This window comes from Nomascus leucogenys, chromosome 18, assembly GCF_006542625.1.
Source record: "Nomascus leucogenys isolate Asia chromosome 18, Asia_NLE_v1, whole genome shotgun sequence".
NCBI classification, from domain to species: domain Eukaryota; kingdom Metazoa; phylum Chordata; class Mammalia; order Primates; family Hylobatidae; genus Nomascus; species Nomascus leucogenys.
In genome coordinates, this window is record NC_044398.1 from 83,719,103 (window position 1) to 83,731,996 (window position 12,894).

The following is a 12,894-nucleotide window of genomic DNA, read 5'->3' on the forward strand; positions in this document are numbered from 1 at the left end:
ATTAGCCGGGCACAGTGCCTCACGCCTGTAATCCCAGCCACGCAGGAGGCTGAGGCACAAGAATCGCTTGAACCTGGGAGGTGGAGGTTGCAGTGAGCCAAGATCGTGCCACTGCACTCCAGCCTGGGTGACAGGGCAAGACTCTGTCTCAAAAAAAATAAAATAAAATAAAATTTAGGCTGCAACTCAGTAGTTTTCGTGATCCCTAACTGGGTTATGGGAACAAAACTGAATTTCAAGCTCTTAACTACTCAGAGTAGGGCAATATCTCAGGGTTAAGGAAAACAAATCAAGCCAGCATATTTGTCCATAATATTTTAATACTTTTCCACTTTAAATACTGGTTTTAATTTTGTGATTGTAACATGGAAGATCCAACTTTATTGTTTTTAAAAAACATCATCAGGATCATAAAGCTATTATAGAAGTTACTCTACACACTCCCAAGGTACTTTGATAATGTTTTGAGTCTGTAGATGAACCATGACAAAATCCAAATATATCGTCTGTACAGCTCAGACTAAATACTGGTGAAAAGTGTTTAACTGGACAAATAACTGATAAGCTTAAAGATAACCAGCACAATTTCACAAGAGAACCAGCTCAGCCCAACTAAAAATTTCTTAATAGCAACTGACACTGACATTGTATTAGGTGTATCAATTAGTTGATGAAACTGAACAAATAGAAAACCCATTCCTCCTTTTCCTTATTTTGCCTTCTTACACCTCCCTTGCAGATATAACCCTCCTTTGGTTTAGCTACCCCTGTGGCAATTCCAAACCAAGTACAGCAGTGATCATCCTCTACCTCAAAACCAGGAGTCCTGAATTCCAACTGAAACACTGTGCTCTCTTGTCCTGTACACTGGGCAGCCAGGGACAAAATCCCCACATCACCAATATATTTCAAGTTTCTAACGTAGCACAAAGGAGTAACTGAGTAGAAAAGAGAGTAAAGGGTAGTTTTTTTCTTTTGGTTTGGGGGAAGACAAATATCTGTAGATGAGAAAACATGAATATTCAGGATGTAGGAATCAGCTTAATGAAAATAATTGTAAAGGGTCTAAATGTTGTTCAGAAGGCCAGTACCTCTCCAAATTCTGACCTCTTTTGGACTCTTTCCATATTCCCCAATTTATTTCTCAATCTGATTGGGTGGGATTAACTCTAGTGAAGTACAAGTGCAGTTATCTAAAGGTAAAATGTTATCTTTTCTTCTTTTAATACAAATATTTTAGCGTAATCCTTTTATTTACAGAATCAATTGCAAAAGTATATCATCACATTTAGTCCAAATGCAACTAATGATAATTAGATTTAGATATTGCTTTGTAAACTTTCCATACTTCTGTAAAATAAAGCTATCCAATTTAGTTATGAAAGAGTTAACCGTCTGTGTTCATGATAGTTACCAGAAATGGCAAATAGAGAAACATTTATAGTGAGCATATAGAATTTTTTTGAAGATTCTTATCAGTGGCTATGGTGAATAAACCTGCCCTCCCCAACCCCCCCATTCTCCCATCCCAACCCCATATCCCACAGCTGATTGTAAAATAAAATACACATTTGAGGTATAAATTTTTCTTTTTTAAACATCACAATATAAAATGTTAACTGGTGATGTAGTAAACCAACATGATAATTTGTCTTATTTGCCTTACTAGCATTACCACCATATAGGCACTTTTCCACGTAGTCAAATTATGAACAGCATTTTTCTATAAGGCATATTCCATGCACATCATTTACAGAAAGGTAAATTAAAAAATAGAAAAGATTATGGAGCGTGAAATCTGCGTGCATGTAATGTAAGCATATGTTTTATATGTATTTTTCTCTCTGTACAGAATAATAAATATCACTATATCTGATGCAAGTAATTCACTTCCAGGATTGCGCATATTAAGCGATCAGACTAATCCCATCATTAAATTATTATCTTGCACTTATCATTAAGACTCCATTACCACCTATGTGATATATACAGGACATGTTCTATGTAACGTGACTTTCTGCTTTACAAAATGGGTCTGATTTCTGTGTTTTTACAGAGCTGAACAAGTCAGCAAAGCATCTACAAAATGCCTCTGATTTGTATAAATACACTGGTGTGTAAACACAATGAAGATTTTGAAGTGGGCAGTCATTTCAACTTCAGTGAGTACTATTCCTTGCCTCATCTCCATGATTCAGTGTTGTTCACAGGACTTAAACTGAAAAAGGTATTTTACATTTTAAGTTCTTATAGCAACAAAGAAAAGCATTTCAGTTTAAATTATATGGAATCCTTACTGCTCTGCTGAAGTTTCCGATCAAGAGGCAAAGAGAGGCACTGCTCACATTTTCTATGTATACTTTGCAACGTATCTTTTAAACTGACCCAAACTGGAAGAACAAACATATATACCCGTTACTGAATACCAGAAATATTGAATTAAATGTCAAACTCAGTCTGATTTGCTTTAAACAAGTGATACCATATACTATCTTAGAAATTTCAAGAAAACATGAACTTATCTTGACCATTTTCCAGAAAGTAGTCTATACCAACAAGATTTGTACAGATGTTTCTGTTTGGAGACAGGCAGAACCAATTTAGGGCTTACCAAATTGTGTTTGTAACAAACTGAAAAAAATCTCTAGTACACAGTACACAACTAAAAAATATAATAGAAATATAAAGATATCTAGGGAAAGAAAGAAATAAAGCTTTTCACTTTCTCCATCAGAACCAAGGTTCTTCATGGGAGTAAGACTATAGAAAAGGCAAAATCACAGGTTACTGACAGCCCTCCGTTATTAAGAGACACATGACAACATGAATCATTATAGAAATCAGCAGCAATGAATTCTATGATTATACAAAGCAAAAAAGTCAAAAAATTCTGGACACAGATTTGACTGTAGGCCTGAAAAAAGAACCTCATCCAGGTATTTGGTGCACAGAAAGCACATGCCCCATGTGCGTTCAACTTTTGTGCTTTTCTTTTGTGCACAAAACCTGATACAACAGAGGATCTTAGGCTGGACCATAGTAAATTAAAAATTCTGAAAAAGTATCCAAAAATTAAAGCATCAATTCCTAGTTGTGATTCAAAGTTGATTTTTTTTCTCTTCTAGGAGCAAGCAAATAAAAATATAGCCATATACATGTAATTTTACATGTATTTATAGTTATATGCTGAGCAAGGAGATCTACCAGGAGATAGCTAGTGTTAGATGTTCAGCTTTGCTATTGCAATATTTTGTCATTTTTGTACACAAGGCCAAGATCTTGGGCCACAGACAAGGCTATAGATCCTACGTTCCAGCTTAGAGCATTCAGCATTTTTTTTTCTTTTTTTCTCCAACATGGAATGTCACACAGCCTTGCTTCAGTCACTGAAGGAAAAAAAAAAAAAAGACAAGTAAAAAATTCAGCAGTATGTTTGTTACTAACAGCTGCAAGACTACCAGAACAGAGTTCTCCCACCCTCCATATTCATGGAATGCATGGAATCTCTATTAAAATTTATCATTATGAATGCAAAATTATTAACCTTACAAATTTGAACTTATCAGCAAGGAATCGAAGGTATATGGAATTTTTCAGAAGTTAGAAAAAATTAAAAAGGGGAATAGTCCTCTCTACGGTCTGGGCCTCCAAGATGACAAAGAAAAGAAGGAACAATGGTTGTGCCAAAAAGGGCCACAGCCATGTGCAGCCTGTTTGCTGCACCAACTGTGCCTGATGCGTGCCCAAGGACAAGGCCATTAAGAAATTCGTCATTTGAAACACAGTGAAGGCCGCAGCAGTCAGGGACATTTCTGAAGCGAGTGTCTTTGATGTCTATGTGCTTCCCAAGCTGTATGTGAAGCTATATTACCGTGTGAGTTGTGCAACTCACAACAAAGTAGTCACGAATCGATCTCATGAAGGAGAAGGATCGAACACCTCCACCCCAATTTAGACCTGTGGGTGCTACTCCATGACCCCCACCAAAGCCCATGTAAGGAGCTGAGTCCTTAAAGACTGAAGATGGACTACTCTCTGGAAAAAATAAAATGGAAATTGTACTTAATATTACATGCTGAGTGTATCTGTGCCACCTAGGGTGAGAATTTTGTGTGTGTTAGACCAAGTGTGAAGTGACACAGTGTATTTTCATGGAGAAGAAAGCTTATTCATGTAAATCAAATCTTAATTGTTTGCAGTCACATCCTTGGCCTCACAATTTGCATAGTTGTGTCAAATAAAGGGGGTGTAGGCATCTGAAAAAAAAAAGGGCAATATAGGTGAGCAGAGGGAATCAGTGAAAGGTCTCTGGATTTTTACCCCACAACATGGTATTTCTTTCCTCTTAGCCTGCAATAAAAACTATGACATACAATACTACTTACCAAGAATTTAAAAAATGTATTCAAGCTATGAGAGAGAGGCCTGCCTTATTTAATCAACAAACATGCTCAGACCTCTTTGTCAAATGAGTTTAGAAGTTTTTACTGGCTGGGCTAGGTGGCTCACGCCTGTAATCCCTGCACTTTGGGAGGTTGAGGCAGGCGGACTGCTTGAACTCAGGAGTTTGAGACCAGCTTGGGAAACATGGTGAAACCCCAACTCTACTAAAAGTACAAAAAATTAGCCAGGCATGGTGGTGTGTGCCTGTAGTCCCAGCTACCCAGGAGGCTGAGGTAGGAGGAACACCTGAGCTTGAGAAGTTGAGGCTGCAGTGAGCTGAGATCGCTCCAGTGTACTCCAACCTGGGCGACAGGAGTGAGACGCTGTCTCAAAAAAAAAATAAATAAATAAAATAAATAAAAATATATATTATATATATAATATATATAAAGTTTTTACTGTTAAACAACTTTGGATCTTATTAACTCTTTACAGAACTTTCTCTAAAGATGATATACACATTATTGAATGTTACTATTTTTTCTGTCACCAAAATTGATGTTCGCTTTCCTAGGGTTTCAATGCTGGGTTCGACTTCATACATTTATCTTCCATAATTATTGTAAAAAAAAGTTATGTTACAGTAACAAAGATTTTACCATCTTAAGGTTTGAATTTGGATCTTTGTTAGAAAGAAGCTCAATCTGGACTCAAAAAGCCAAATCTGAGTTTGGGCCAATGAATGTTTTCAGTTGTATCTTTGCACACATATACATGTATCCACAAACAATAGACCTCTCTTCCCTAGAGATGAATTTTTTAAGATTCCAAGCTCCTCCCTCACAGGTCCACAAATGAAACATCTGTGCACATACACATGCACACACACAGAGAGTCAATAAAACACTGCTCTAAATCCAACAGTCTAGAGGCAAATGCTGCTAATATCCTACCATTTATCTTTCAACTGTTTAAAAAAGTTATTCTTCTCAAATATAACTGAGAGCATGTTTTACACACAACTGCATTCAGATTTCTCTTGCTTTAATACAAAGTTGTATTTTCTGCCTTGCTTAGTTGAATATCTGAGAACCTTTGGTAAGGAAGTCATCATAAAGCATCATGAGGGAGGCCGTTTCAGTGAGGTCATAGTGAAGAAGAGAGAAGGCAGATATAGTTATAGTGAAACAAAATCTGGTCTTGGATAGAGTGAAACAGTACCGCTTTAAAAACCTAGAGGCCATGGCAAAGAGACATATAGCGAAGCAGGGTGATAAGCCTGTTGCTGTCATGTGCCATCAGTTTTCTGGTTTAGTTGATAAATATGGCACAGACTCAGAATCAGTAAGAAGTAATGTGTCCAGATCTAGCTATAACAATTCTAAAGTACAAGATATAAAAATTATCAGCACACTGAATGCAGTGCACTTGTGCCTGAAGAGAGAATCCCTAAAGGGTCAGGCTATATATTCCAAAACACCAATCATTCAGGTAACTAAGACTGGAACCTGTTTAATATTTTCAAATACCCTTTTTCCTGGGAAAAAGCTAAATAACTGAGACATCAATGCAATATCCCTTATGTTAGTATGGGATATTAGTTAGTATCGGACGATAAATTTAGCCTTTGCATTTTTTAAAAGAAAGACATACTATAAACATCATTAGAAATCAGACTTGTTTAAAATTATTTCATTATATAATTGTCTATTTTTTTAGCTAAAGAAAAGGACTCAAGAACATACATTTCTCAGCCAATTATTTAACATCCAGTGTAGGTGAGAATGAGAGAATATTCATGTGTTATTGCTTACCATTTGTGTATCACAATTGGCAATATCTACTAATATTTTAAATGTTATTATAAAATAGAATTTATAGAAATAGTACTATACAAAAGATTCTCAATGGACCAAAGCAGGCTTAAACTCAGTCATAAGAAGAGGAATACAATTAAAACTACACTGAGAGAGTATTTTTCACCTAATGAGTTGGGAAAGTTATAAAGTTTTGTTTTACACATTTTATGAAAAACTGTGGGAAACAGGCACTCTAATTCATTAATTGCTGTTGAGATGGTCAATTACTATAACCTCTATGAAAAGTAATATCTAAATTATAAATGCACAAACCCCTAGCAGGGCCAGTAGTACCACATCTATTAATTTTTTCCACATATAAACTTGCAAGTACAAAATGACATATGGATACAATTATAACACTGTTCTGGCAAAAACTGGAAACTGTAATATTCACCAATGCAGAACCGATTAAATGAGTCATGTACATCTATACAACGGGATACTGTATAACCATCAAAATGAGGAAGCTCCTTACAAATATGTGAGACCTTCAAGATAAAATAAATGCAAATATAAGATGTTGAACAGTGTTTATAGTATGCTGCTGCCTCTTTAACAACAAAAAAAGTGCGTGTGTGTAGAAAATACACTTGTATTTGTTCATTCAAGCATTAAAAACTTTCTAGAAGAAACTAGTAATAGCATATGTTAATACTATATGGTGAATGCAAGACAGGGTAAATTTTACTGTATAACTTTTTCACACTTTTGACTTTTTTTTTTTTTAACAGGCATTACCTGTCCAGGCTAGAGTGCAGTCATGTAATCACAGCTCACTGCAGTCTCAAACTCCCAGACAAAGCAATCTTCCTGCTTCCGCCTCCCAAGTAACTAGGACTATACATGTATGCCAACATGCCTAATTGTTTTTTGTCAAGATGGAATCTTGCTATGTTATCCAGGCTAGACTTGAACTCCTGGCCTGAAGCCATTCTCCCACTTCAGTCTCCCAAAAAGTGTTGCGATTACAGGTGTGACCCACTGCACCTGGCCACTTTTGACTTTTAATCATGATAATGTATCACTTACTTTAAAAAGTTAAAGATTCTGGGCTGAGCACAGTGGCTCACGCCTGTAAACCCAGCATTTTGGGAGGCCCAGGAGAGCAGGTCACCTGAGATAAGGAGTTTGAGACCAGCCTGGCCAACATGGTGAAACCCCGTCTCTACTAAAAATACAAAAATAGGCTGGGCGTGGTGGTGGAAGCCTGTAATGCCAGCTAGTCGGGAGGCTGAGGCAGGAGAATCGCTTGAGCCTGGGAGGCAGAGTTTGCAGTGAGCCAAGATTGTGCCACTGCACTCCAGCCTGGGCAGCAAGAGAGAAAATTTGTCTCAACAACACCAAAATAAAGTTAAAGATTCTACCTCTTTGCATGAAGGTGTTCAGTGCTGTACTGGTTGACAGTAAAAATATGGAACCAACTCAGACATTGACACGGGACTAGTTAATAAATTCTGCAACATGCATGTAACAGATATTAAAAGAATGAGATGTTTTACACATCTCATGTCTCATAAAGATAGTCAAGATACATTGTTAAGTGGAAAAAAAGGTTATAAAACAAGAATTTTGTTATAATAGTAAGTATAAACATTTTAACACTCAAAAACATGTCAGTACATACACAGAAAAATCTGGGAGAATATACAACAAAAATAACAGTTTCTAGGAAAGGAAAGAATACAGGAAGTTTGCACTTCTACAATTCTACAGTTCTATAATATCAAAATTTCTTTACATAAGCATTAGAAGAAAAAGGAAACAATAAAAGAATTAAGTTTTAAAGACTACAAACTACAATTCTCAAGGCCAGGCACGGTGGCTCATGTCTGTAATCCCAGCACTTTGGGAGGCTGATGCAGGAGGATTGTTTGAGGCCAGGAGTTCAAGACCAGCTTGGGTAACATAGCAAGACCCCTATCTCTACAAAAAATAAAAAATTAGCTGAGCATGGTGGCACATGCCTGTGGGGACTCCCAGCTACTGGGAAGGCTGAGATGACAGGATTGCTTGAGGCCAGAGGTCGAGGTTGCAGTGAGCCGTGATGGTGTCACTGCACTCCAGCTTAGGCAACAGAGCAAGATCCTGTTTAAAACAACAACGACAACAAAAACCAACAAAACAATACTCTATAGGGGAACATCAAAAAAAAACAGCAAATACTTTCAACAACTAAATTTTAGTATTGACAGAGTCATATTAGTCAAATAAAGTTTAAAAAAAAAAGGTAAAACATATCTTCTAGTACCTGTTAATACTAGAACAAAATAGGCTTTCCTGCGGTTTTTTCTTGGACGTAAGAAGTAAAACGTTTTAGAAATTTAGGATACTCTCGCTTTGCCACTGCCCTTAACACTGAGGCTGGTGCCCATCCTCCAGGGTTCACTGCAAGATAAAGGAAAATTAAAATGTATTAAGATACAATTCTCCGAACATATGTGAAGCACTTAATTTGTTCCCTTGCTTTTAAAATATTCCTCACAATGGACCAATTAGCATCTTTTTTTTTTGAGACGGAGTCTTGCTCTGTTGCCAGGGTGGAGTGCAGTGGCGCGATCTTGGCTCACTGCAACTTCCGCCTCCGGGGTTCAAGTGATTCTCCTGCCTCAGCCTCCCGAGTAGCTGGGATTACAGGTGCACGCCACCATGCCCAGCTAATTTTTGTATTTTTAGTAGAGACAGGTTTTCACCATGTTGGCCAGGATGGTCTCGAACTCTTGACCTCATGATCCGCCTGCTTCAGCCTCCCAAGGTGCTGGGATTACAGGCTGAGTCACTGTACCCAGCTGGACCAATTAGTATCTTTTAAGTCCCAACCCTTCATTCCTTAACACTATCCATCAGACATAATCAGACAGCAAATAAGAAAGCATTTATAACCTTTCTACAATGTTCTTGGTTCCCAAAATTACCTGCAAAAATTAGTACAGCACCACTTAAGGTTATTTAGGGCAGATTTATTCACAAATCTGTACTACAATTAAATAGTAACTTACTCAGGTACAACTGTTTCTTTGAACATACTAGCAGTTATGGCCCTGTATAAAGAAGGTTTGACTTTTGATGAGAGAGGTTGCAATGATTACTCCAGGTGCAAAGTAGGTGAGGTAAGGACCCAAAGCAAGCAATGAAAAGACCTATCCAAAGTGAAAGAAATATGTAACTAGCAACTAATAAGGACTAGGGAAACGCTGACGCAGAAAACAAAAAGCCTGACAATGAATGCCAAAGAGAAATAAATACGTAACTAGCAATTAATAAGGACTAGGGGAGCATTGATTCAGAAAGCTAAAAAGGCTGACAATGAGTAAAAGAACTCTTAACTTCCTTCCCCACTGTTGCTTATATTCCTAATAATAAATCTATGAGGCAAATATCTAAGAAAATGGTGCTTAAATATGAAGGCTAGGTTGAGCGCAGTGGCTCACGACGTCAGGAGTTCAAGACCAGCCTGGCCAAGATGGTGAAACCCCATCTCTACTAAAAACACAAACAACTAGCCAGGCGTGGTGGTGGGCACCGGTAATCCCAGCTACAGAGGCAGAGAATCGCTTGAACCCGGGAGGCGGAGGTTGCAGTGAGCTGAGACTGCATCACTGCACTCCAGCCTGGGCAACAGAACGATACTCCATCTCAAAAAAAAAAAAAAAAAAAAAAAAAAAGAAGGGTATATGACAGTGACCTAGGGATAAAGTTTTAAAATTTTCCTATCCAGCTCTAGCTTCAGAAATATTCATATAGTAGTGGTTCCAGGGTGAAATTCAGACATCTGTATTTTCAAAGATTCTCTAGTAATTCTGATACACCTTTCTCCAAATTAAAAATTAGTTATCTAATGGATAAGAACTAAAAAGGCATTTGTCCAAATTGTTGTCATATAGGTCATGATCAAGAACAGCCACATTACCAAAGAGCAAAAACAATAAAATACATACCATTAGCTACATATGTAATCTTGCATAGAATGTTGTCCCTGCTAATTTCCTGATTTCCCTCTGGTGGGCTTACCAAGGTTTGACAAATCATAGCAACATTTATTTTGGCACGGACACATCGGTTGTTTAGCTGCCAAAACAAAAAACTAAGCATTAGTAGATACCCAGTATTTTGTAAACTCTGCTGGTCTAATATTATATTAGGTTAACCAAAATCGTAACTCTTAAAAATATCTCCAGTGAAATCTTATAAGCACCAAGCTGATATGACACCAGGATTCCTCCCCACCCACTTTTTTGGGTACAAGGTCTTGCTCTGTTGCCCACTCTGGAGTGCAGTGGTGCCATCATAGTTCACTGCAGCTTCAAACTCCTGGGCTCAAGCATCCTCCCACCTCAACCTCCAGAGTAGCTGGGACCGCAGGTGCACATCACCAGGCCTGGCTAATTAAAAAAAAAAAAAATTTTTTTTTCTTTAATAGAGATGGGGTCTAACCATGTTGCCCAAGATGCCCTCCTCTTAAGTAGTAAATGGAGCTAAATTGTGGTAAACACCAGAGGCTTGGCTGGTAGTTGATGACGGCTTAAGAGAGAACTGTGGGAAGTAGCGTACTGCCCAGTGTATGTGCTGCCCTTTTGGCTGTTTTACCAAACCTTAGAAGGAAAGGTAAACGGCTCTGGTGGAATGTTCATAGTCATGACTGTTGCCCTGAGACAACACATGGGCTATACTGTTCCTAGCAGTCAATCCAACACAAAATCTAAGAAGCATTATCAAATCAAGTATTGTGTATGGGCTGTGTTTATCATCTTTGTCCTGCATTGTGTATTTAGCTTTATATTGTTTAATTATACACATTTATATACATTGTACTTACAGGAGCACTGTCATGATCCACAGAAAAATTACAAACTATCCAAGTTTCAGGGTCATTTTCAGTCAAGGCTGGTATCTTTCGAATGACAGAAAGATATAATACATCTCGCTGAGAAGCAGGCCACACCCTCTGTGGAGAAGTAAAAATCTTCTGAAAAACAGATCTAACATGGAACTAACAAGAGAAACGTAATGCCAATAAATGTCTTAATTAAAGGTAAAATCTCTCAAATTTTAAATGGAAAGCATCTGAGGATATCTACCAAATGATTAATTATGAACAGAGTTAATAGCTTTGCAGAACAATATAAAAAAGGAATAATGTTCTATTTTTTTTTTAATTGCAGTAAAATATATACATGTATAATTTGCCATTTTAACTAATTTTTAGGGCACAATTCAGGGACATTAATTACATTCAGTGTTATGTAACCATACTGCTATCTCTGAAATTTATCATCATCCCAAACAGAAACTCTGTACCAAGTAAGCAACAACTTTCCATTCCTCTCTCCTCATACTCCATGATTATGTTCCGCTTAGATTCAAAGATTTAAAGAAAAAAGACTTATTTGAATCAAATCACATTAGAAAGAATTCTAAGTCACTTAGATTACGTATTTCAATATTAAGGTATGCAAGGGGAAACATACTATGGGAATGACATGGAGCCTAGGTCTTCAATAAATGGGACTACCTACTTTAAATAAGAAAAAAAAACTTTTATCCTATTTAAGTTACTTTTATTTTGGTTATCTTGTATATGTATCTGGACTAGTCCTTGTTATGCAGCGTCATTCCTGATTACTTAGAGTAATAAACAGCATAAAATACAAATCATTTGCAAGATGAAATGATTCATTTTTTAAAGATACAAAATTTCACATAGTTGACAAATATAGTGTTGGGCAAATTGTGTGGAGACAGTAAGTAATACATGAAGATTTGGCAAATTTAGACCTAATGAATACAAATCCACAGGATGATAAGATAGAAATTTAAAGAATGAGAATGACTTAAATATCAAGAGACCAGTAGCCCTCTTGTAAGACCATATTGCAAAAGATGTCAAATTTAAAGGGAAAAATATTGTAGTGTAAATAACAATATAGACTTTGAGTCTAAGCAGAACATTATTATGGAATGGGAGGAGAGGGGAATGGAGAGTTGTTGCTTAATGAGTATGGAGTTTCTGTTTGGGGTGATGATAAATTTCAGATATAGTGTTAGTGGTATGGTTATATACGTTGTGAATGTAATGTGATTTTCTTGAAAAAATGATTCCAGGACAATTTGTTTATTCCAAGAATTGGCAAATAATTGTAACTGTAACAATTTTGTTACATATAAGATTCATTATTTTAATAATTTTTAGTTTTATTTTTCAATCCTGATACAACTTATATGACCCTCCTTCCATCTACTATTTATCTAGTAGAATACCTTCAGCAGATTCTTTTCCATGATGGATTATTTTCAGATAATAAGGTTCTTTTGGTTCTAAATTACTGGCCATTTATCTTCATTCCAAATTATAGGGTGATTAATTAATATTCTGATATTTACTAAATTTTAGATTTCAAATTAGACTTCAAAATTTGTATGCTGAAACAGAATCTTAATTGTTACGCATTTCTGAGCAGCTACCGTGTAAAATTAAGTATGGCTCCTAATTATTAGATATAAGATGTCTCAGATGACAAGACTGAGTTTAAGAAATACATAACAGATTTATAAATTTTCATATACTGCACTCAATTAAAAACCATTTAAAAAAGAAAAATGAAGCATTCACTGAATTGGAAAAACGAAGTACCTATTAAATCATTATATTTCT

General features: G+C 36.5%; 1 protein-coding gene across 2 annotated transcripts in view; it reads right to left on the minus strand.

The window, feature by feature from the left end:
• Positions 1–300: 300 nt before the first annotated feature.
• The window catches only part of CERT1 (ceramide transporter 1), a 141,936-nt gene continuing 129,342 nt past the window's right edge, over positions 301–12,894 (minus strand). For both annotated transcript variants that reach the window (XM_030798713.1, XM_030798712.1), the window contains 4 exons: positions 11,059–11,187; positions 10,181–10,310; positions 8,494–8,630; positions 301–3,386 (listed from right to left, as the gene is read on the minus strand). In XM_030798713.1, the coding sequence (XP_030654573.1) occupies positions 8,503–8,630; positions 10,181–10,310; positions 11,059–11,187 (387 nt within the window). In that variant the 3' untranslated portion in view covers positions 301–3,386; positions 8,494–8,502. The remainder of the gene's footprint in view (positions 3,387–8,493; positions 8,631–10,180; positions 10,311–11,058; positions 11,188–12,894) is intronic.